The sequence below is a fragment of the Plectropomus leopardus genome, chromosome 16 (assembly GCF_026936395.1).
Source record: "Plectropomus leopardus strain MGB_pleo_1.0 chromosome 16, ASM2693639v1, whole genome shotgun sequence".
NCBI lineage: Eukaryota > Metazoa > Chordata > Actinopteri > Perciformes > Serranidae > Plectropomus > Plectropomus leopardus.
The window spans coordinates 21,743,517-21,766,534 of record NC_142191.1 but is presented as its reverse complement, the minus strand read 5'-3'; the positions used below and the strand labels follow the sequence as shown (position 1 = coordinate 21,766,534).

Genomic DNA, 23,018 nt, shown 5'->3' with positions numbered 1-23,018 from the left:
ATGCTCTGCCATCATGTTTGGAGAGAACAGCTCTATCTGATGTATCTGCCAGCAAATTGCAGCCATTCTGTATAAATCATGAAAGAGGTATTATAAAGACATTTGAGCATTTGGAAAGAAGTCATGTTGTGCAATGTCTATTTTGAGTTCTTGGAAAGGGCAGAGTCGTGCCAGGCAGGTAGCCACTGGCAGAAAAAAAAAGATACTGTAACCTAGATACTCTTCAGCAAAGCAGGCAGATGTGCCACAGAACTGACATCAAGATTATAAAGTAGTCCCTCTAGTGGTAAACATGTCTGAAAGAAGAAGAAGTGTGCGTGTGGGGGGGAAAGTAACTTACCAGATCCCGGTGAAAGAGCTGTGGAGGACAAAAACATAAAATATGTGTCAGCTGTTAACAGAGAACAAAACATTTCCATGTAACACTGGCAGAATAACATTTCCAAGTATGTAGGGAGGCTTTTAATCTTTTTAAAAATCATTTGTGCTGGTGCCAGGGCTCATGATAAAATCACCACAGCAGGGTGGAAACACAATGGGATTTGAGACCATTATGAAACTCAGACAATGAAAATTAAAGGTGCATGATGAACACCTATTTATCTCATAACGAGCATGTATAGCATGTGAGGTTTATCAGCAGATACTGTTTTGGTACATCTATGTAACCACTCTTAAAGCTGAGGTAAGCCGTTTAATTTTGGCGTCACTGGGCTAAAATTCAGTTATAAACACTGAGCATGTTGTAATTCAAGTTGCCTGGAAGAACATGAGACTTCTGCACCTCCTCTTGGCTCTGCTTTCAGGCTTTACAGAATCTAGGCCATGATGGGAGACTTTGGCCAATAACAGATCATTTTAGAGAGAGGGCGTTCCTATTAGCTCTTCTATAAACACAAATGTCCCTGATTCATTGATGGAAAATCATGCAGAAAAGGTTGCTACTCCAGCATCGAGAACAACTGCCAACACTGAAAAGCAACCACAAAAAGAAGGACAGACTTATCAAAAAGAAAGTCTAAATGAGAGTCTGACAAAAAAAGAAACAAAACACTTGTAAATATTGGTGAAGCATTTCAGGGATGGAGCAAAAAAAGACAGCTGTGACTCCCCGCCGGATCAGCAAACTTTCTGTTGCTGTCGTTACACAGGTGCCCGATGAAACCTGGTGCTTGGGTGTCTGTGCTTGAAGAATTTGATCTATCCCTGGAACAGGGAGCAGGGACTGTGGGACGGTTAGCTACTTAATTCTTGTTTTATTTGTGGTTGATAAACAGAGAGACAGAGTGGGGCGAGGTGGTGCTGATTGAATGCGCTGTGAGCAACTCTAAAATGAAACAAGATTTTAAAAATATGGAGACACATGGAGTTACTGCATGAAGCACGAGCACATGTCGTGGTTGTCTGATGGAAGCCGCTTTGGACAGAGTGGGAGAGCTGCAGGAGGAGGGTGTATTTTTCAATTCTGGAGGTTTTTTTTCCGTCTTTTTTTCACAGCCATGACATATATTGACTTTTAATGAGTGAAGAGAGTCTGACAGCTTTAAAACTCTACCTCAGTTTGAATGTGACTCGCTTATATGTAACTAAATTCTTTAGAAACATTTCTCAATCTTAAGATGTGATCTGCTTTCCTTTTTAAAAAATGGTCAGTTGCAGTGCTTGTCTCTAGAATCTGGTTTCTTTTCTTTATTTCATAATGTCTAATAAACCAAATCAGTTGAAGGCGTTTAATTTTTGGGTTTTATCACCTTATGTGCACTTGATGGAAGCTAGTGGAGCGATCCAAATAAAGAATGAAGTAGAAAGAAACATCAACAAGGTGTTCTTAGCTGCAGAGCTGAACCAAACTGACCCGTGAAGCTGCTTTTGCTCTTCTTCTTGCGGCTGGTGACGGTGAGGAACTCATCAGTGAGCAGGTCGAGGGCGGTTGCTCGTCGGTCCGGGTCTGGCTCAAAGCAGCGTAGGATAAAGGCTTTGGCTTCCAGCGACATGGACTCTGGGATCTCTGGGTGGATCTTAAACATGCCCACCTGCAAACAAAGGACACATATTGAGTTCAGACAGAAGTTTAAAAGAAAAGAGAAAGCTAAGGGCACATTGCAAAGCTCTGTGAGATGTCCTGCTCCTAGGGTAAATTATTTGATTTGAGGAGACAACGTAAGTGTAAAGTGAGTGTTTACCCGGTGAACTCTGAGACTGTGCCTCAGGGCGGTAATGCTCAAAGTTCAAGAGCGAGACACAAGAAGATCACTAGAAATTCCTGCTGTTGCTGTTGAGGAATGTTGACTTAAGATTAGCAGGGAGATGCCCCTCCCTCGAGACATTCCACAAGGATGAGTGAAGAGTATATAAGGACTGTTTTACTATTTGGGAAACTCTACACACCGTGCACAGCGCAGACACAACATGAGATCCTCGATGACGTGTAGTTGCATGAATTCTGTGATCGTGAAAATGTGAGGATTTTTTCTTTTATGTTTTGTTTACTAGAAGGTATACTCAGCACAGTAACATACGCCTACTTGTTTAAGTTGGCTGCCCTTTAATTAAATTACATCTTATGGAAAATTCCATGATTCACAGCTTTGACAGGAGTGCTGTAATGTTTTCCAGACAACCTTTAAACATCTTTACTGTCTTTAATGGGCTACACATGGCTAAGAACAATATTTCATTAGTGTGGGGCGCTTTGCATTTCCATCCAGAGCAAATACACAGTGAACTGAATGATTAAAAGATTGCAAACAAAGAAAGGTGCACACAGAAACTGGAAAAGACAAAGCATGAGGGCGTCTGTGATGTTCCCTCTCAATGAGCTGCACGTTTGTTTGTGTTCAAACAAATGTTTGTGCACAGACAATATTTGGAGTTTCTACTGAGCTCGATCATGTTACATTGTGCAGGTGGCAACACAATGCAGGTGCATAACGGCTGATTTACTGGTTTTGTTTCTGTAAAAAGGGGAACTGATACGTGCAGACATCAGACTGTTATTTCATTAGATGCTATTTTTCTAACTAATTCAGCTGAGGGAAAGTCACTTCTTTTACTGGCATAGATTGAGCATTAGGTAATAAATAACTAAACACTGTTGATTTTAAAGGTCCAGGTTGGCAGAAAGAGTTGCACAACACACTTTATCAGTAGTTTCCATCATTTTTCAGTGCTTCAGTTAAACCTGTGGCTTGAGGGTTGATAAAAGCTAAATGTCGTAATTACAGTCTGGTCCCATTGTGGATTATCACAAATACTATCTTTCATAAGGCAACAATATCATACACGTTGAGGTAGAGCTGGTTATGTTGTAAGGAACATGGCATAGTGTTTTAAGGTTTTTGGGTTTTTTTAATTCTGCCCTCTGTCAGCATTTTCTTATTGTCAGTGTTTTGCATGTTTATGTTCTTTAAACCCGACAGTGCTGAGGTGGTCGGTAGCAACCAGGTGCCAGTAGGCATCCAAGAGACACAGCACAGAAAAAAACTCAAATATAGCAAGGCAAAATGCCAAATGTGAGAGAATATGGGGTTGGCTTTTACTTTTACTTTTGCTGGCATGCATGTTTGCAAAAAGTATATCTTGAAGTCTTAAGTCTCCAAAAAAAAAAAAAAACTGAAAAAACTGCGTCTGTTTTTATCTCCCCTCATACCTAAAACTTAGTTCTCTAATTAAGACAGTGAGTTGAATGTTAATGCAAATCTTTATTTTTTTCTAATGCTACTATTAGCTTCTAGCTTCTAATAGATGGTCACATGGTCTGATAGAATCACCACAAGGGGTTTAAAAAGCAAAACAAACTAATATGAAACATTTCAATATTAAAACCAGACAATAATACAGAATTTTAAAAAAGTGGAAAAATGATACGCAATATTCACAAACTATTTAGGAAAAATATTTGAGTTTCAATGTATGACACCTACAACATGTTAACCATTCCACCATCAATTTTCCAATAATGTGTGATGTTTAACAGTTCTTCAGGTTAAATAAAATCAAAATGATAAATAACAGAGTATAAAAGATTTTATCTAATGACGTTATTATTTTTAGATGGCTACGGCTCTAAACATATCATTCCTGTATACAGGCTTTTGCATGTGGTTTATATATTAGTTTTGACCTTGAGAAGTTTATATATTATATTTCATTTGCTGGATGATATCACTGTAGCATCAGAATTGTACATTTATCCACAAAAAGAGCTGTGTGTAATGTGTGTGTAGCTAAATGCTAATTTTTCAACATCTGTCCACAGGAGGCTTTCAAAAAGTGTAAATAGTAAAAAGGAAACACCTCAACAATGACACACACAAAAACACATCCATTCAAAATATGCATCAGGTGCATCTGCTGTAGTATCGAGTGTGAGATCAATGTTTTTGTCTTTTAGCCATGACTTAACTCTGTTAAAAATATTACAATTGCATTTAGGACAGTTCCATCATTTTGTTCTTTTAACAGAGAAGACTGATTCCCCAAATTGGATTTTGCATAACGTAATGCATCAATTACCGTTTGTTAAGGTCGGTGTGGTAACTCTACAAAGCCTGATAGTTTTGACTGTTGCATGTCTGACTGTTGATGACCGGAACAAATGGAAAAAAAGTGATGACAACAGGAAGCTCGTGGTGAACTCTTGAGGTGTATTATGGTCCATTTCTTATGGTCCATATTTGGTCAGGCACAAAGAGACCTTGAGGTCAGAGGTCTAGGGATGGTTAGGCCTGGGAGTCAAGTGTGTAGAATACTGGAGCCAGGTTAGGAATAACACAGAATGAGGCTCCCTCCAAAAAAAGGACATATTTGTGGGGTCTTGTGATTGATTACAGCAGGTGAAGAGTTGTTTCACTGAAGAATGTATTGATGCCTGAACCTATATAAAAGACTTGCATGAGCTGTAAGAGAGAGAGATTCGTATTGGTCCCGAATCCTCTCACAGACAGACCATGGTGCCTGGTGGATGCTGAACTTCGTTGTAATAAACTTATTCTTATGCAACCAAGTCGGTGTCAGCGGAGGTTTCTTCATCATCTACACATCATTGCTATTTCATAAACCACACTCTCAGCTAACAAATTTAAGATAATCTTAAAAAAACTCACATTATATGAGATACTAAATAAAATACAGTGTACTGTATATAAGGGATCCATTATCAGCTCTCAAGCATGAAAATGAACCACATCCTGATTCGGAGCGGCAGCCGTTCATTGGCACTGCTGTCCAACACGTTATAGAAGATGTCAGTAGAGAAACCGGTCGGCCTTCTTCACACTGTTTGCTGAAATTAAACACATTACCTGGCAGGTTGTTGGGATTTGTTACTGCTGGTGTGTCTCACCTTGAACATAGCAGCCTGCGGCTCTCCAAGTTCATAGAAAGGTGGTTTCCCTGTTGCCATCTCTATGATGGTGCAGCCCAGAGACCAGATGTCCGCTGGCTTGCCGTATCCTCGAGGGCCCTTGTCTATGATTTCAGGAGCCATGTACTGTAGTGTGCCTGGACAAACACACATAAATACACAGACAGATATTTAGATGTGAGTAACAATTTTCAGTCATGGGGTTTTTTTATGCTTAGCAGGGTTTCAGTATTTGAGCAGGGATTGCTAAAAATACTTTCACGGTGTGTACTGACTATTGCTACAGAAACTCGATGCACTCTCACCTGGCTTTCAAGTTATCGGATATATTTGGATCTGAATGCACTGATTTAAATTATTCACTGACGACATATCCAGATCCCCCACGCTTTAAAGGTTGTTTTTAAAAGGAACAGTTCAGCATTTTGGGAAATCCACTTAGTGTCCACTAGTTTCCTGGCAACAGCTCCAGACCAAGAAATAGTACAGACCATGACCCCCTGTGAAACGGTGAATTGTCGATTTTATACTTCAGTCTTTATACAGATTAAAAAAAGCTTTAGAGGTGTTGGTGGGTGGGATTTGTTGCCTTTGGACTCTGCGAGGCTTGCAGTTTGTAGTTTTTCTAAGCAGAGCTACAGTAACAGCCCCCTGGCTCCAACTTGATATTAGATGGACAGAAATGTGTTTGGTATTGATCTTTTCATACCACTCTTGGCAAAAAAAAGCAAATAAGCTTATTTTCCAAAATGCAGTCGGACAGATTAGCTGATCCCCGTTTCCAGTCTTTAAGATCGAATAAGTCAAATTGGAGCTTTGTATTGAGTGAACGAAAACAAGAGTGAGCGTGGTAATAATCTACTCATCTAACTCTTAATAATAAAGTAAAATATGAACCTTTTAGGCACTGCTAGTGATTTTCTCTTTCCTCACATGGACTACACTCAGGAACATTTCTGTCTTGGGCCTTTTCACACATCGTGGTAATGCCGGAATAGATGAGGCATGGGATGGTCCAACAGATAGCGATAATGTAACTGTTATGGATCCTAACCGCCATAAAACTCAACAGGTGAAGAAGAAGATAAGGTAAGGCCAGATGCATGTATAAGAGTCTCTTATTTTCAGGAACACGGTGGACAAAAAGGAGCTGTTGTTGTCAGATGCCAATGTACTTGTCAGTTATGAAATCACCTGCCAAAGCACTGGTGTAAATCAGGTTGCAAGTTCAAACAGGTCATTAGCAGAGTTATGTGATTGGTTTGCTCGCTCCATGTGAGAGCATCTTTCATGAGACCGATCTAATCCTTCACATGCTTGTCTCTGCATTGTTGCTGCACTCACTCACAACACAGTCTTACTGGCTTCTTCCCTGAAATGTTACAAGGTCGCAAGGTGGGAAATTTGCAGTACAGATTTCCCTGGATGTTAATCCCTGGCATGATTTATTCATGACTCCGTGCAGGAAACGCTCCTGAACATTTCAGGGATAGACGGTAGAGCAGCGCTTATGTATGCTATGCTACAAACACCAGGAGCATAGCGAGGCACTGAGCATCTAATCTGTGCTGAGTGCTGCTTGTTTGTGTGTTTTTGTTGCTGAGCACCTACATTTAAAAAACACTGACTATGATTTAAACGCTGTGCTCTTCCCCATCAGTTTTAAGCCAGCCTTTCAATCACAGTAGAGGATGGCCAAAAACCAGTGGAGGAGATATATGTTCATACACTGTATATCTCTATAGATTTATGTTTCCTCTCATGAACACACACAAACCAGAGGGTCTATCTTGTCTCCCTACATGCTTCAGCCTTCCCCTTATTCAGAGCCAGTGCTCTCACTTGTAACAGCATTTTTACCTCTGCAACCATTCCATATCATAGCAACCAACAAAAGCGCCTCAGCTGAAAAAACGGTACGCCTCCAAAGCGCTCTCAAGTGCTCCCAGCCGGGCGTTTCCTGTGGATTGTCTGGTGTTTTCAAATGGGAAAAAAACTTTGGTGGACACGAGGCCTTAAGGTTTGTTTTCAAGGTGTGATTTGTTATGATTTATATGATCTCATTCTGACCTTGCTGGTGCCCATCTCCTCCACAACACACAGAGATAATAAATAAGTAAATTATTAAAAAATTAGTAAATTATTGATTGTGACTGTCAGTAATTTGCAGGAAAAAACAATTCTACTTAATACAAATGATATCCAGCCTATAGATGTAAATAGCAGAAGCAAAAGTACATCAGACGTTCTGCTTCAGGCAAAAAAATACACTTTTTTTGCTCCTTTTTTGCATTTAATATCTCCATGTATCAAACTAAAGATAGAATGGTTATTGCAGATGATTGCTGATGAAAATGTGCTGAATACATTTTCAAGGCCACACATTATTCCACAGCATATGAGGTAAATGCCAAAAATAGGCTTGTATTAAGTCCAATTATAAGTTACCTCTGTTCCGAGGTGATGACACAATCCTCGCAAATGACCAATCAGGTTACAAAAGCTTTACACAAGGCTTATGGTCTTGTGTGAGAAACATTTAAGTGCCCCTCTGTGTCGTCCATTAATCACAGTCCAGAGTAACATTTTCAGCTCCCCATTGAAAGGACTCTTTTGTTCTAATAATAGCCTGCGGGGCGGTGTTTGCTGCTTTTAGAAGCTCGTGTACTGAGCTAAAAACAGACAGGGACACATTTATAGCCTGCATGGGCTATAAAAAGGACTAGCCCAGTTTCCTGAAAGAGCTCCACCATTCGGGGTAAGTCCCTGTCTGTTTCAATCAGTTGCCAGATGGTCTAGTCTAAGGAGATCAAACTGTGCTGCATTTGGCCGCCATGGATCTGACATCACACGGACACAAACTTGCCCGATGTGACAGCAGACTCACGCCAAAGTTAGTAACAATAACCATGTATTTTTGACTGGATTACTGCTCTGCATTTTTTTAAGGAATTGGAGAAAACAGGAAGCAATTTAGTCTGTTAGTGAGTCAGAGCATACCTGTGAAAGTCTCAGTGCAGGGGTTGATCCCGGCCAACCTCTTAGACGTACCAAAATCTGATATCTTCAGGACACCACTGTAGGTGTTGATGAGAACGTTATCGCCCTGCAGATTGAAAAAAAGACATCTGTGAGAACAGGCACGCCCATTCTTCTGACTGAAATTCAATGTTGGTGTTGAGATAATAATGTGAGGTGCTTGCAAATCCTGAAAGTGATAAACAGCAGGTTACAACACATTGCGTCGGAGGAGGAGGACAACATTGCAGCCAAAACATGGTGATTAGCATTCACCGGCAGCTAATGATGCTTATATGACTGTGTTGTTGAATCAGGTGGAACGCGTGGGGGTGAGGCTGCTGACCTTAATGACGGCCTGTGATGGAAGTGTTATCAGTGTTGGTTTTTAACAGGGAGGGCGTTTTACAGAAGGAAAAGGGAAGTCGGCCAGAATGCACCCACACCAACTCAAATTTACTGTCCACAGAGTCACAGGGAGCAAGTTTTCAGAGTTCAAATAAACAGTGAAGGATTCAACTCAAACCTTTGAAACTGAAGTTCTGCAATCTTTGAATAAGTCCCCTTATTCCTTGCTTTATATTACTTACATAACTTACTATGTGTCTGTCTGTGCATTTCTGTGTTTTATTTCTGCAGAGTTCATTCTGATATATATATATATATATATATATATATATATATATATATATATATATATATATATATATATATATATATACACAAAGATGATAAAAATTATTAATGGTACAGTAACTTCTGTTGGGTCACCTTGATGTCTCTGTGTGCGATTTGGTTATCATGCAGGTATTTGAGTCCTTCCAGGATCTGCCGCGTGTAGAAGCCGATTGTGGGCTCGTTGTTTTTCAGAGGGCCCCACTTGGACCTCAGCAGTGCAGACAGGCTCCCTGATGGCCACAGGAAAAAATACAAGAAGAATCAATACACTCGGTCTGAGCCTAGATCAGCAGAAGCATCCTGATAAATCTGCAAGTCAGAGTGTTCCCTTTCACTGTAAAGTGATACTTCAACATGTGCTGATAAAACTGTGCTGACAAAACATGTGCAAACTCCATTTCTGTGCATTGATTTCAGAAACAGTTTTAGTGACGAGTTGCACAAAGTGTAAATATTTGTCTTCTAGATAAAAGGGTGGATACATATTTCATAAGATGTTTGAAATAAAATCTATTTCAGGGCAATTCTTTTTTGTATAAATCTATTCTTTTCGGTAAATATATCTTCCAAAAAGGATAAAGAATGACGGGAAACACATAATGATAAGCAATGCAAGCCACTTGGACACTTGAAGAAGATTGATACAGATACTTGAAATATGCTGCCTGGTGAGCATCCTTCATTTAATCTTGTGCTCTTACTTATTTAGCCTGATACTTGAAGTTGTTTGTATCACTTGCTTGAGTCTCTTCTAACTTTAATTTCCTCTCTATAAGATCATAATAGCAGCAGCACGTCTCACCTCCAGGCACCTGCTCCATGAAGATCTTTATGAAGCCGTTCTCGCTGATGGAGCCGAGGTACTGGACAATGTTCTTGTGCTTTAAGTGCTTGTGAAGAGCAATCTCCTCGTGCAGCGGCTGAGAGTACCTGTATTACAAAAACACTAAGTTATAGTACTGTAAGTAGAAGTGGTTGGTTAAGTACAGAATAAATACTGAGGAACTTAATGAACAATTAAAACCAGATGGTATTCTCTCTTTTTCTTTATATATTATGACTACAGAGACAGATTTTTGCAGGTCTTTATCTCCTCTTTTGTGGAATTTTTAAGGTTTCCTGTTGAGTCACTAAAAAAATGTCTTTTTTTGTCTTTTTTTTTCCTTGTCTAAGATTATGCATTTTTATTTGTGCAGTTTTTAATTATAGTTATTGAATGTATTATTTCATTAAATATATACATAACCAGGTGACATAGCTGACATCATTTAAAAAAAAACGAAAAAAAAAAAACGAAAACAATGTAATTCACTATCATAAGAGGCCAAGAAAAAACTTAACGTATTTACATTTTCGAGATGGAATGAGTAAATATTTATTTATTTTTTTTTTTAAATGACTCAGAATTATTGCAGATTAATTTTTCTGTTGATCATCTTAGAAATATGCTAAAATCCTTCACTATATTAGCCTACAATAATACACTCAATGATGGTCTGAGTTATTCTGTAGCGAAAGAGAGCTCATGGAGATCTGTCATGTCTTCTCCGTAAGGTGACATAAGAGTAAACAGGAAAGATATAACTGACATGCCAAAAGCCAAAAGAATAAACCAGAAACAACACAAACAGTGAGGCTGGATCTCGATATCTGACCAGAACAAAAGGTATCTCTGTACACTGGAAACATGCCTACCAGCAATTTCACATTCAGCTCCCTGCATGAATCACACCCTCTCTCCATCTCTCTGCCTGTCTTGAGATTTCAATCCATTTCTGAATTATTCACCCAAATCCTCCACATTCTCTGCAGCCGAACGCCCTGCTGACTCGCTGATGTGATTAGTGGAACAAAGTGTGTGCAGTGGAATCATCTAGTCTGCGAGAGAGTCTTGCAATTTGAGATGAGTGGGTATGGCAGTGTGAGTAGACAGGCGTTTTAAGCGGAGACAGTGGTGGGAATTCAAGGTGGAGGGTGGGAGTTTGCCTTCACAGCTCTCCACCAACCAGTCACTCAAGTGGATACCAGAACAGTGAAATCCAGAAGCCACCAGGGACACTGCTGAGCTGTGCCTCACACTCTCAGTTGGAGGAGAAAAGCAGCACTTCTCTATTATGATGCTCAACAGCAGAGCCGAACAAGATGAGGCATTAACAGCTCAGACACCTGTTTACATTCAGGCTGTAATCTAATCTCTGAGCAGGATAACAAAAGCAAGATTTAATGTCCCGAGAGTGGCACCAAATAAAAAGAGTTTATCCTCCTCTGAGCATAAATAGCCACTTAGATTTCTAAATATTAACTGTGTATTTATCCTCAGGGGACCACGAATATTCAAATAACTTAAAGGTTCCCTGTGGAGTTTTTGATGACAAGTATGAAGCAATATTTTTATGAGCTGTTTGTAATGTATGCGCACAAGAATCCACCTGCACCTGCATACACTTGAGCATGTTGATGACGCAGCACATATTCCTGCCAGTTTCACACTAGCCCTGTGTTGAGACTGCAAATGTCAGGTCAACATTGCGCTGCGTAACGACAGCCTTGACGGGACACTGACGTGATTGTCTAGACTAGTTCCATCCTGTCTGCAATTTTTAAAGCGTCAAGCAGCAAAGGAGCAGCCAAACTTTCTGTGCAGAGTGGAGTAGTGGCGGTAAATGTACAGTGTAGGTTATTCTGCACATAGATAAACACTCAAGCTCCTCAATACCCAAGACGTCCCTGTGTCTTGTACCTTAGCTGATTGGTTAAAGTGAAGAAATAGTTGGATTACAAGCCGGAGGCGAAAACTTCACAGGGCACCTTTAAGTAACAATTTTTAATATGTTTTGTAGCTCATCAAGGACCAAAACACTGGCTGAGGTAAAGGTTTGAGAGATTTATGATGTCAGATGAAGGGTAACAGGGTCAATTAGCTCATTAAAATTCATCGTCTGGGGACAATGAATATCTGTACAAAATTTCCTTGTAAACTGACAGTTTACTCATAGAAAGATTGACTGCTAGCCAGTCAAAAAAAGTGAAATACTTGTGCCTGTTAGTAAAATCACATGACTATACATACAGGAATATCACAGAGTCCTCACAAAAATTCTTCCTTGGTGCTAACAAGAGATTGAAAAGAGTGACAAATACGAAAATTGCGGTCTTTTTCTTAGAATTGCCAGAGTCTCACCTGCTGTCTCTCTCTGGTATTTCTTTGATGGCCAGTCGGACCTGGTTGCTGAGGTCTCGGCCGGCGTAGACCACTCCAAATGTGCCTTTTCCCAGAACAACCCTCTCTCCATGTTCGTCGTACTCATAGTCGTACTGTGGAGACAAGGACAACAAGCACGCAGCTGCCATTTTAATATATCCATATTAAAATTATCATATTCATATTAAAAGTCATGGTGATGTAGAGCTAACACCAAAATATTTTTGAAGATATCTCAGTTTCTACATTTTTTTAAAAGAAACTAAACCTTGTTTACCTCCTATTGTAATACTCTCACATACTCTCTCTCAGAGTAGAGACAAAATCTAAATGAGTTTTCTTTTTAAAATTGTTAAAAAATATCACATAAATAAACACATTAACTCAATGATACATATGTATATAGTTATTTAAAATATTAAATATACAGCTGTCTTTGGTATTACTGTATGTAACAGAAATCCAACTTCAAGCATATCTTTACCCTAATTAAAGACCCAGTGGCAAAAAAAGTGTTTACAAAACGTATTTTCATGGTTATTTCTTTCTTTGTTTACACCATAAAATCTGTCCTTATGCTATCTTAAACCTGCAAATCTAAACACAGTAATTCTTCTTTGCTTTTTGAGTACTTGTAGAATGCTTAGCAAAATTATTGTTTTCTTGTTACAGAATCCAGTTTCTACATTGCGCTTCTGCTTATTTTGTGTTAGAAAAATCCAACAAGGAAAAACAATCTATTTTTTTTCCAAACACACTTATCTGGTTACCGATTTGATAAATCACTTAAAAAAATTGTCTTTTCTTTGCGAGCAGATAACTTTAAACCTGTTACAATGACTCCTGATGAAACCAGTGTAAATTTCTTTCTGAATTTTGTGATTTAGAGGGCACAAGCAAAGGTCTTGGTTTTTAGGAAAGACTGTGTTGTTACAATGTTAAGGCTGGAGAGAAACTGAAAGTAAATTTTGGCTGATGTTGATTTTTTTGCATCAAACACTGAGATGAAACCAGCTCAAGAGAAACCTGTTAGACATTTGATCTGTGCCATGCCGCTGAGCCAATAAGGGGTGCGGCAGCATTTCTGGGTAATTAGCTGTTCTTTTCCCAAGGCTCCACTGGGAAGACAGGTGAATGTAGCAGCAGGTGTCTGTTCTGTACTGTCAAAGCATACAAAGCACACAAGCAAAATTCAGGCCTTTTCCCAGCAGGTTACTGTTCATGTTCTCTTGGTTTGCAGCTGCAATCCACTCATTATAATGCAAATTGTGATGAACTGAATTAGAACAGCTCAATGGTAAGACTGAGTTCATACAAGCATAAAACTGGATTTTGTTAAAGACATGTTTTTAAAGGCAAGGGAAATACATTATTGTTTACTTGTTAATTTCACTGCAGTTAAAAAGTCAACATTTCTTTGTCTTTTGATGGAAGAATGAAAAATAGTCCACTGGCATTAAGAAGGCCCAAAGCTAATTACTGTTGAAAGGAGGCTTTGTGGTCAATGACTTTTTTTCTGTCAGCAATTCAATTCTACACCACAATCACATTTCCTGTGACATTTGAAAAGCAGACAAAGTGTGCCCGAGATACACTACAGGATGTAACAAAACAATGTATGAAAACAAATGGGTAAATTGTTTCTCGGCACCCGTGCATTGAAAAGGAGTCGCATTATTGTAGAATTAGAAAAAACTTATGCATTCTTGCTGAATCTGTGTTGAAGAAATATCTACATGACTTTTCAGATCCTGACTCCTGTTCCTAGAAGAATCCTGATGTTAGTTTTGTTTGCTTTAATAAATTTAATATATAATAGAAATGGACTGCGTGCCAAAAATGTTGGTTGTTGTTGAGACATGCTACTGGCTCTAGTGCAGGTGAACTGAGGACTGAACAATGAAAAGCATTTTTTTCACTTGAAAATCTGCACACAAAAAAAAGACACTAAAATGTTGAAACATAACCAAAATTTGTAACAGTAAACTAGAATTCCATCCAAGTGGACATTTTGCAAATTTGAGGAAATTCCATCAAGACTTTGTTGAGGTATCACAATAATGACACAGATCCAAGGTCAAAATGACTTTGAACACCAAAATCAAATTAGTTCAAGTGGATGTTTGTGCCAAATTTCAAAAATAACCCTTGGGGTATTCCTGAAATATTGTGCTCACGAGAATGAGACACAGAAGGTCTTAGTGACATTGACCTTGAATCTCTAGTGGATATTTGTGCCAAATTAAAAAAAAAAAAAAAATCCCTTCTTGAGATAGTGTGTTCACAAGAATGAGACAGATGAGGTTATAGTGACCTTTGACCACCAAATTCTAATCAGTTCATTGATAACTCCAAGTGGACGTTTGTGCCAAATTTGTGGAAATTCCAACAAGGCCTTCTTGAAATATCTCATTCATGAAGACGAGACAGACAGACGGGCAAACAAACAGACAGGCATTCATACAGAGAAACAGATAACCAAAAACACGATTACTCTGGCCACAGCTATCGCCGGCATGAAGGCATAAATATTATCCGGCTGTTATGGGAGTGAATCTTGTCCTCTCACCTCTAAGGCGTCAGTGTCACAGTCTCCCTCCTCTGGACCTTTCCAGGCCTCCTCTGCTATGCTGTTGACCAGATCACAGAATCTGCCAAAAGAAAAGCTCGATCAGACCAAAATACAGGTCACACACAACATAGAAATACACTCATGGGCTTTGATTTCAGGGCGGGGGACACGTCCAACTCAAAGTTTAGAACAGGTCTTGTCTCCCCCCATTAAGACTTAAAAGAAGCAGAAGATCTCTATTTTGACATAATTGAAAACATTTGCAACCTAAATTGATGCAGAAAAGGCACAAATTAGCACATAAAAAGTTCACCAGAATGGAGGAAATGACTAATTGAGGACCCCCAAACCCCCCAGTCCATATGTGTCCCCCCAATACTTAAATGAAACCTATGCCTCTGGATACACTGGAGTCTATATTGGTGTTGTGTAAAAAAGCGATGCAGCACAGACTTTTCAAATTAATCTGGGGTTAAACTACATTATCACAATCATGTATCATTGGCACAGATTGCACAACATAAGCAGATTTCTGCTCATTAATCACTTTTGTACTTGTGGAAATCAATGAGTGCCTGGCACAGAAGGAAAAAATGCATAAAACATGATTTAAAAAAATGGCGCAGACTGCATTTAAAATGTGAAATCCTGATGTCTTGCTAAAATGTACCAGTTTTTTCCTGCGTGAAGCACTTTGTGACTTTGTTTCAAATGTGCTGAATAAATAAAGTTTACTATACTATGACTTTATTGTTCTTTATTGCTCTTTTGACCAGTTATTATAGCTTTTTTATTTTTCAATAAACGTCTGCACAAAGGCCTCCTCATGCTTGTTGTGTTGACAAATTTGACCAAACTGAAAAAAGAGTACAATTAAAAACATTCCCTGCATATTGTTAGTTTAGTTTAGTAGTATAGTTGTATGGATTCTTATTTAGGTTAGTTTTGGGTTTTTTTCCTAAGGTATTATTGCATGCATATCTTTGCAATTTTCTGTTACAGAGAAATATACTACAGAAAGGAAGATATTAGAAGCAATATAACTCAGTTTACTTTACAGAATTGCACATTGTTTAGAAACATATCGTGATCGAGGCAGTATTTACTGCAGCTGGTGGTCTTATTCAGAAGGGGTTACAGCATGTTTACATGCACACCTCCCACACAGATGCATACATATAATGACCTCTGCCACTCTCACTGCACACAAGCTGTCAATTATCACGCTGCCTCGTCCTCCTGTCACACACGGCTGGCATGCAGGTGTTCTGTGGTACATGTGCGCTTGTGCATTCGCTCATACCAATCATGCACACACAAACACTAATACAGTCTACTTCTCGTTCTGCCACCTATTTCTTCCTTCCTTCCTTCTCACCCCTCACCCCTCTCTTCCCACTGTCACTACTTTTTCTTGGTATTAAAGGAGAGCAGCATCATAACAACAGCAGGCATGACTCACTGGCTCTCACACTCCACATAATAGGACTGAAAGTGCTCGGGAGCCTCTGATGTGAGAGTCACAAGTCTGAGCACTCAGTGTTTCAATGAGCAGCTAGCGAGGAACAAGATGGCGTCAAAATGAAACAAGGTGTGCTCATGGTAGGTTGGTGCGAAACTTCCCACCTGAGTTCAGAGCTGATGAAAGTGCCAAAACTACTGCAGGGATGGGAACAAGCAAAGAAACCAGACTACTGCCAGCTGGTCGTTTGGCTGTAGTCTGTGCTGTGTGTTCAAGTACAACTTTTTTAGCTGAGACACAGACGAGGTGGGGCAACACATCAGTCAGCCTTTGTCGCCACTGGCTATTTAATTTTGGTTTAGTTAATCATTCTAATTGTTTTTACATCAGTACTTACTACTATTTGGTAAAAATGCAGTCATGATTATTGGTAAGTAATTACTAAAGGCTGAATGATTTCTTAACAAATGTAATTTGGTCCTGATCTTCTGCAGACATTTTCCCCAAAACTAGGAAAAGAGATATTTTTTTTGGTTTTATAACCTGACAAACCAAAAGCTGTTTTTAGAAATGGCTGATACTGATTATAAAGATCCACCGTTAACAAAACCATTATTTAAAACTCTTTATAATGCATGCATCACTAGAGTGGTACTGCAAAATCTGACTGACATGTTAACATTTTCATTACGATAATGTTAGGTACCAGCATGGCTATCTTGATAAAAGCTTATCCATAAACAAAACTACAGAGGACGTCTCCTCGTATTAAAACCCTTCACTTCAAATTTAGTGCCACTAATTAAGAACAGCTATGTTCTGATTTTATGCCAATTTTAAATTATTGGCTCACAAAGCCAAATAATATCAATTTTAAAGTAACAGAAATAGGTCAATTCAATTCAACTTGTCTTTAATTAAAGATTATAATTTCAACAGGACTAATAGTCTGGCAACTGTTTGAAACACAACCTTTACCATCTTAATAATGTCAAACAAGAGCGAGAACAGACCTTTTACAATGCATCTCTGTGCAGAAATAGATCTGGAAGTCCTCTGCATTGTGAAGCACGTAGAGGAAGGCACTGCGCTCGTCAAACTTGGAGATACTGAGAGGAAACAATTCACAGTTAGTTGGACGATGATCCCGTGAGAGCAGGTCTGGCAGAGAATGAATGAAGTTTTTCACTGGATGTTTGACATCAGACATCAATTCTATGGTATGACAAAAAAGACTGCATGTGGAGGGCCACTCCATCGAAACATAAACCCCAGTCGATGTGACAAATGCAGGTTTTAGGAACAGTACATAGTATATTTAAGTAAGTATGCAGTATTATGAGTATAATTTATTTCTAGACAAATGGAATCTGGAACAAACACATATGTTGTTTTGCGACTTGTCAAATTAAATGATGCTGAGTTTGTGAACAAAAGACAAATTCAACAACTACATGTCAACTTTTTTTTGTGCTGAGATGAGCGCTTGTCCAATTCTAAGTCGCTGTGCCAAGGCCGGAGCTGCCGAGCCAGACAACGAAGGGACTGTATGTGTGTGGTCGTATTGTTGCTCGCAGAGCTGCTATTGTGTCCTGCTGACTGTCTGCAGGCTGAGTGGGCACAGAAAATGAGTCGTTCCCTAGCAACATGTGAGCACAGCCCCTCCACTGATCTGACACCGAATTCCTTTGAGGACCGAGGAAAAGGAGACGCAGAGAGAGACATCATGAAAACTACTGTCTGTTATATTATTGGAGCATTAAAATACAGTCCGGAGCTCTGACAGGTGAAGTGGTAGTATTGTATAAAATATGCACATTGTATGCATTTAATGAAAATGCTTTTTGCAAAGCTTTTCTGCCTCTACACATGTAACATGTTAGGCCCCAACAGCCTTAACATATTTACAGATAGCAGTCGGTCCAGATATTTGGCTCATCATGTTATGCTGTTGCCAGGCTGGCTGAGGTCTCTGCTGTGACTTATGTTAGCTGTTGTTTTACACTGAGACTGCCATGGACTAATTTATGGACATCATTGTAGATGCCGTCATGACCGCTTGCAACTGATTGATTTTAATCTCGTTGTGGATAAAATCTCAGAGGCACCGCTGTAGTGCTCGGAATTCAAGTTAAATGTCTCTATATATGCATTTTCAGTGCATCAAAAACAAGCGATAAATAAATGAGCACCCAACTGTTTCACTGGTCATATGTTTAGAACTTGTTTCCGTCTTGTTGTTTATGTTTATGCCTTTGTCATGTTGTACATTATTGTCCATTTCAATATTTTAATGATGAAAATAACTGATGAGGAAAGGTGTCAATTGCATAGTTATTTAACAGGCTACATTTGGCCAATAGATGAGTAAATGACCGGTTTTAAATGTTTTCAATTAAAACCTTTTAACCTTTAACATTCTACATATTTAGCTAAAACTGTGAGTTTACAGTTTCTAAGACAGTTGGGCATTTGTGCACATGCATGGTCTGAGGCAGTTCTAAATTTGTTTGCAGAGAATGAAAAAATTAAATTAAGAGAATATTCATGAATCCTGGATTAGTGTGTAAAATATTTGTATGCACGGTTTAAGCACAAATTTGTGCATTTGCACTGTTTGTCGGCCCCTTTAAGATTTTGCAGGCTGTTTCGTAGCAACCTGAAATGCCTGATTTCACAGAAGCTTTTCTAAAAATAAATTGCATTGCAAGTTGCGATGTTTGTAGCTGTCTTTTTGCAATAAAATTGCGAGGCAAGTGAAAATTGCAAAAATAGTTTTGATACTGTCTTAGATTCTGAGTTTATTATCATGCTTCCAACAAGGTTTGAATCTTTGTGTGATGGCTGGGGGCCTGTGGGCTGACAGCTGACTCCTGACAGTTAGCTTTTGCTGCTGTTTGAAGCAGCACTGAAGGAACATCTCCATGAGCTGCTGTTCTCCTGCTCTACCTGCCCGGCACAACCTAACACGGCAGCAGCGGCTAACATCCAACACCGAGCTGTAAACAGTCTAAACAATCTCATTTAGTGCTGCCATCAGGACAGAATTTTACTTGTGTTTATGAAATAAACTAACATTCCCATCAGCCTGAGTTGTACTATGTGCTCAGTGATGATTAGCAAAAGCTAGGATGCTAAGACACAAATCTAAAATGGTTATTTGTTGGTTATTGATTTGATATCATAAAGGAAGCTCATGCTGTGTCTTCTTGGCCGAGTCTCTCTTGAGAAAAACATATTCAATTTGGTGAGACTTTTACCACATTCAAATAAAAGAAAATGTAGAGATTTTTGTTGTCTCTGTATTCTCTGTTGCCATTTTTGGAAATTTGCATGCAAAAAACACAAACATGAAAACAGTAGAAACATAACTGCAGGGTTGGTTCAAAGAGTTGTTGTTGACATCCCTCTCGATGGCAAAAAAATTATTTGATATATTCAACTGGTAACACCATGGTGAAGCTTAGCAATTTTCCTCCAATCCACCATCTGATGATAAAACTGAACCAATCAGCCTCTGGGGACAAGTGTGAGGTCACTGTCACATCACTCAGCTGTAAATGCATCATAAAAGACAGCAGTCACTGACCTGACACCTCGTACTGATGTGGCGCTGAAGTTCCACTCGTGAATCCCCTTGTGCTGCAGAACAGATCAAAACAAATAACATCAACAACATATTAAATCAATCAATACACTGGCTGATCAAAGCAGACTGACTGTTGTATTAGAGCAGTAGCATTATATGAATTATGCCGACTGACCTTACAGTAATAAAAAAGACATTAGCGATTTTTATCACATTGGCTATGAAACATGAACTAAATGAAAATGTGAAGTCAGCTGATGCGGCAGATTTAAGAGGATCAATTTCTGGTGAGTAACCACTTTTATTCGTATCCTGGTATGCAATTATCTACTACAATATGAGAAAGTAATCAATAAAGCAGACACTTAGAACTTCATGACAGGAAACAAGAGTAATTTATCGCAGCGCAGCATCTCACCAAAGATAAGAAAACAGGAAAAACTGAGATCATCATCCATCTGCTGACTGCAGTTGGCAAATGTGATGAGTATCTTTGATTTATTCGTTCATCAGTTTATATGATGTAAAGCACCACCATTGCTGCAATGGCTACTTGCAGCATGAGCCAGAACATGGTCGCAGCGTACCGGCATAGGATTTTGTATGATTCATATGATTTTTTTTTGTGACAGCCAGTCAGAAGCAAACACTTACTGTGGCTATTTTTATTTTTTTTATTTTAATAAATAGCCTTTACATTAAACGTCATGTATACCCGTCCTCCCCCTCCAACTCAAAAAAAGCACACATACCTAACTGCATAAAATTTCAGATTGCTGAGCAGTTCGCTTTCTCAAAATAATATATGCTAGCATGGAGAATTCCATACTTCCCATACTTGGTATTGGGCAACAAGTTACATGGACTGGTGTGGATTGGCTTTTTCTCTTAAAAGATACATTTATAAATGTATAAATCTTCAAAAAAGGGCAAACAATGTTTCTCTAAGACTGACAGTTTAATCTCAGATTCAGGAACAGATATATAGTGCAAATTACAGAACAAAATTATGAGAAAATGACGATTATCCATCTTTAACTGTTTATACTTTTAAGGGTTGAGGCGGGGGTGGAGCCAATCCCACATAGAGTCAAACATCCATTCACGCTTTCGTAAACACATACGAAAAATGTAAAGTCATCATTTAACCTAACCATTGCATGCCTAACCTAACCTGTGTGTGGAACCCGGAGAACCCAGAAAAACTCATGGTAACACAGGGACAACACGCAAACTCCGTACTGAAGAGGGCCATAGCTGGCTAGTGGCTTTGAACCAGACCCCTCTTGCTTTTGTTCAGGGGGAATTAAACAAACAGTACAGAAAGCAGGTGGGGGGGTCAGAGTTGTTGGACGGTATAAATGTGGGACACCTACCTTGTCATCAGGAGCAACATGCCAGATAGACACCGTGTTGTCGTCCACGTCTTTGTTTATGGACAAATATGAAGGCTGGTACACTTTAGTGGGCTCCAATATCAACACCTGGAGAAGAGATAAATGCATTGTAATATGTCCTTTATTTAACCACTGAAAGTTTGTTGAGCATGCTTAATCGTTTCCATTTGTTTACACATATTAAACCTGAGAGCTGATCAGTAAATCACAGCCTCAAACTGCCCCCCAAGCTGTATCATTTGGGGTTAACTGGTTCCTTGGCTAGACTCACTTACAGGAAATCGGACAGAGGAGACATCTTTTTTGGTGGCCTCAACCAAAAAGTCCATCCAGAAGTCAACTAGCTCCTGCTTGGGGGCCGGCTGCTCCATGCCAGGTTTCTTAAACTGCTGGTAGATCAAGATGGTCTCAACTAGTGAGCGCAGGTACCTGAAACCAACCAGAAAGAAAAAACATTTACCCACAGTGCTCTAAAAAAAGGTCAGAATCTTAATCTTTATTCAACCAAATGTAACCAAATGTCAGTCACACAAAACCTAATCTGATGACATCAGAAAAACATCTGCAAACAAGATAACTCTCCAGCAGATAATTTGCATGTGCATTATGTTGTTTTAAACCCATAAGCGTAGATCATGAAGGATCGCAGAAACAAACAATACCATATGATTGTGTTTCCATGCTGGGGCTCATTTTTCTTTGTGACATTAATGGAAACTTAAGGAGTTTTCACAGCACAAACACAAATAAAGAACAGCAGGGTCTTTAGCACTGCAAGAAAAAGGAGCTACAGATGGTTTACTGTACTCCACCACATGTTGTACATCTGATACACTCATAAAAAATACTGTGGAATGGATAGAAAATTGGAAATCATGCATTACTGCAGATAGGTAAAGGAGCAGTTGACCGTCAAAATCAAAAATACACATTTTTCAATGATTGTGAGCTTTATTTTCCTGTTTTGCATTAATATACACTAACACCTCCACGCTTTCATGTTAGGTTTAAGATTTGGGGTTTTTATAGGGGTTTATATAAGAAAAGGTTTTGGCCATGGCAAAATAATAAGAAATTTCACAGACACAAAAATATAATAATGTTTTTCATGGTAAAAATTTTCTCAAACAGCCTGTTTAAAGTCGTGTTTCCTGTTCCACAGACTTAAATATTTTCACATTTTGAACTTGACAAAATGCCACAACACCAGGCAGCATCAAAATCCATGTTCAGACAGAGGTGCTTTTCAATTGAGCAAAGACAGTTCCTTGTGATATTTTCTGGTCTCCAATGAAAAATACACCAAATGCTTGCACAATGGCCCCAGATGGCCACTGTGGTTTCAAGGGCAGGTAGAGCTACTCACACAGCAAAGGCGCAGTTGGTGATGGATGCAGTTTAAAATGTATTTTTCAGCATGCTAATCTGAGAGCTGTTTATCCACGTTCTCACCAGATGGGGGCTTTGAGTTTGAAGAGTTTCTCGGAGGCCTGGATGACCCTGGTGTTGTCGCAGGCCAGGATGCTGGCGCCCAAGAAGAAGCCCACGTCCCAGTAGCTCTGCAGCTTGTCCAGGCTTCCTTTTTTCCCCAACAGGCTACTCAGCTTCACTCCTGGGAGACAAGACAGAGTATTTAATACTATTGCATTACCTCTAAGGCCATCAATTACTGAGATTTTAGGCAAACAAGATAGCAGCGCAGAGACTTTAACAAGAAAGGGCTCAAGACATGCTC

At 39.2% G+C, this 23,018-nt stretch overlaps 1 protein-coding gene across 1 annotated transcript in view; it reads right to left on the bottom strand.

Annotated features, from left to right (window-relative positions):
- map3k5 (mitogen-activated protein kinase kinase kinase 5) overlaps positions 1-23,018 on the bottom strand; it is an 86,935-nt gene that overhangs the window by 8,696 nt on the left and 55,221 nt on the right. The window contains exons 9-21 of the mRNA XM_042504109.2: positions 22,736-22,895; positions 21,559-21,712; positions 21,263-21,370; positions 19,887-19,939; positions 17,311-17,406; positions 14,833-14,914; positions 12,243-12,376; positions 9,864-9,991; positions 9,155-9,291; positions 8,366-8,471; positions 5,345-5,502; positions 1,856-2,033; positions 341-358 (exon numbers count right to left, since the gene is read on the bottom strand). Of these exons, the coding sequence (XP_042360043.1) occupies positions 341-358; positions 1,856-2,033; positions 5,345-5,502; positions 8,366-8,471; positions 9,155-9,291; positions 9,864-9,991; positions 12,243-12,376; positions 14,833-14,914; positions 17,311-17,406; positions 19,887-19,939; positions 21,263-21,370; positions 21,559-21,712; positions 22,736-22,895 (1,512 nt within the window). The remainder of the gene's footprint in view (positions 1-340; positions 359-1,855; positions 2,034-5,344; positions 5,503-8,365; positions 8,472-9,154; positions 9,292-9,863; positions 9,992-12,242; positions 12,377-14,832; positions 14,915-17,310; positions 17,407-19,886; positions 19,940-21,262; positions 21,371-21,558; positions 21,713-22,735; positions 22,896-23,018) is intronic.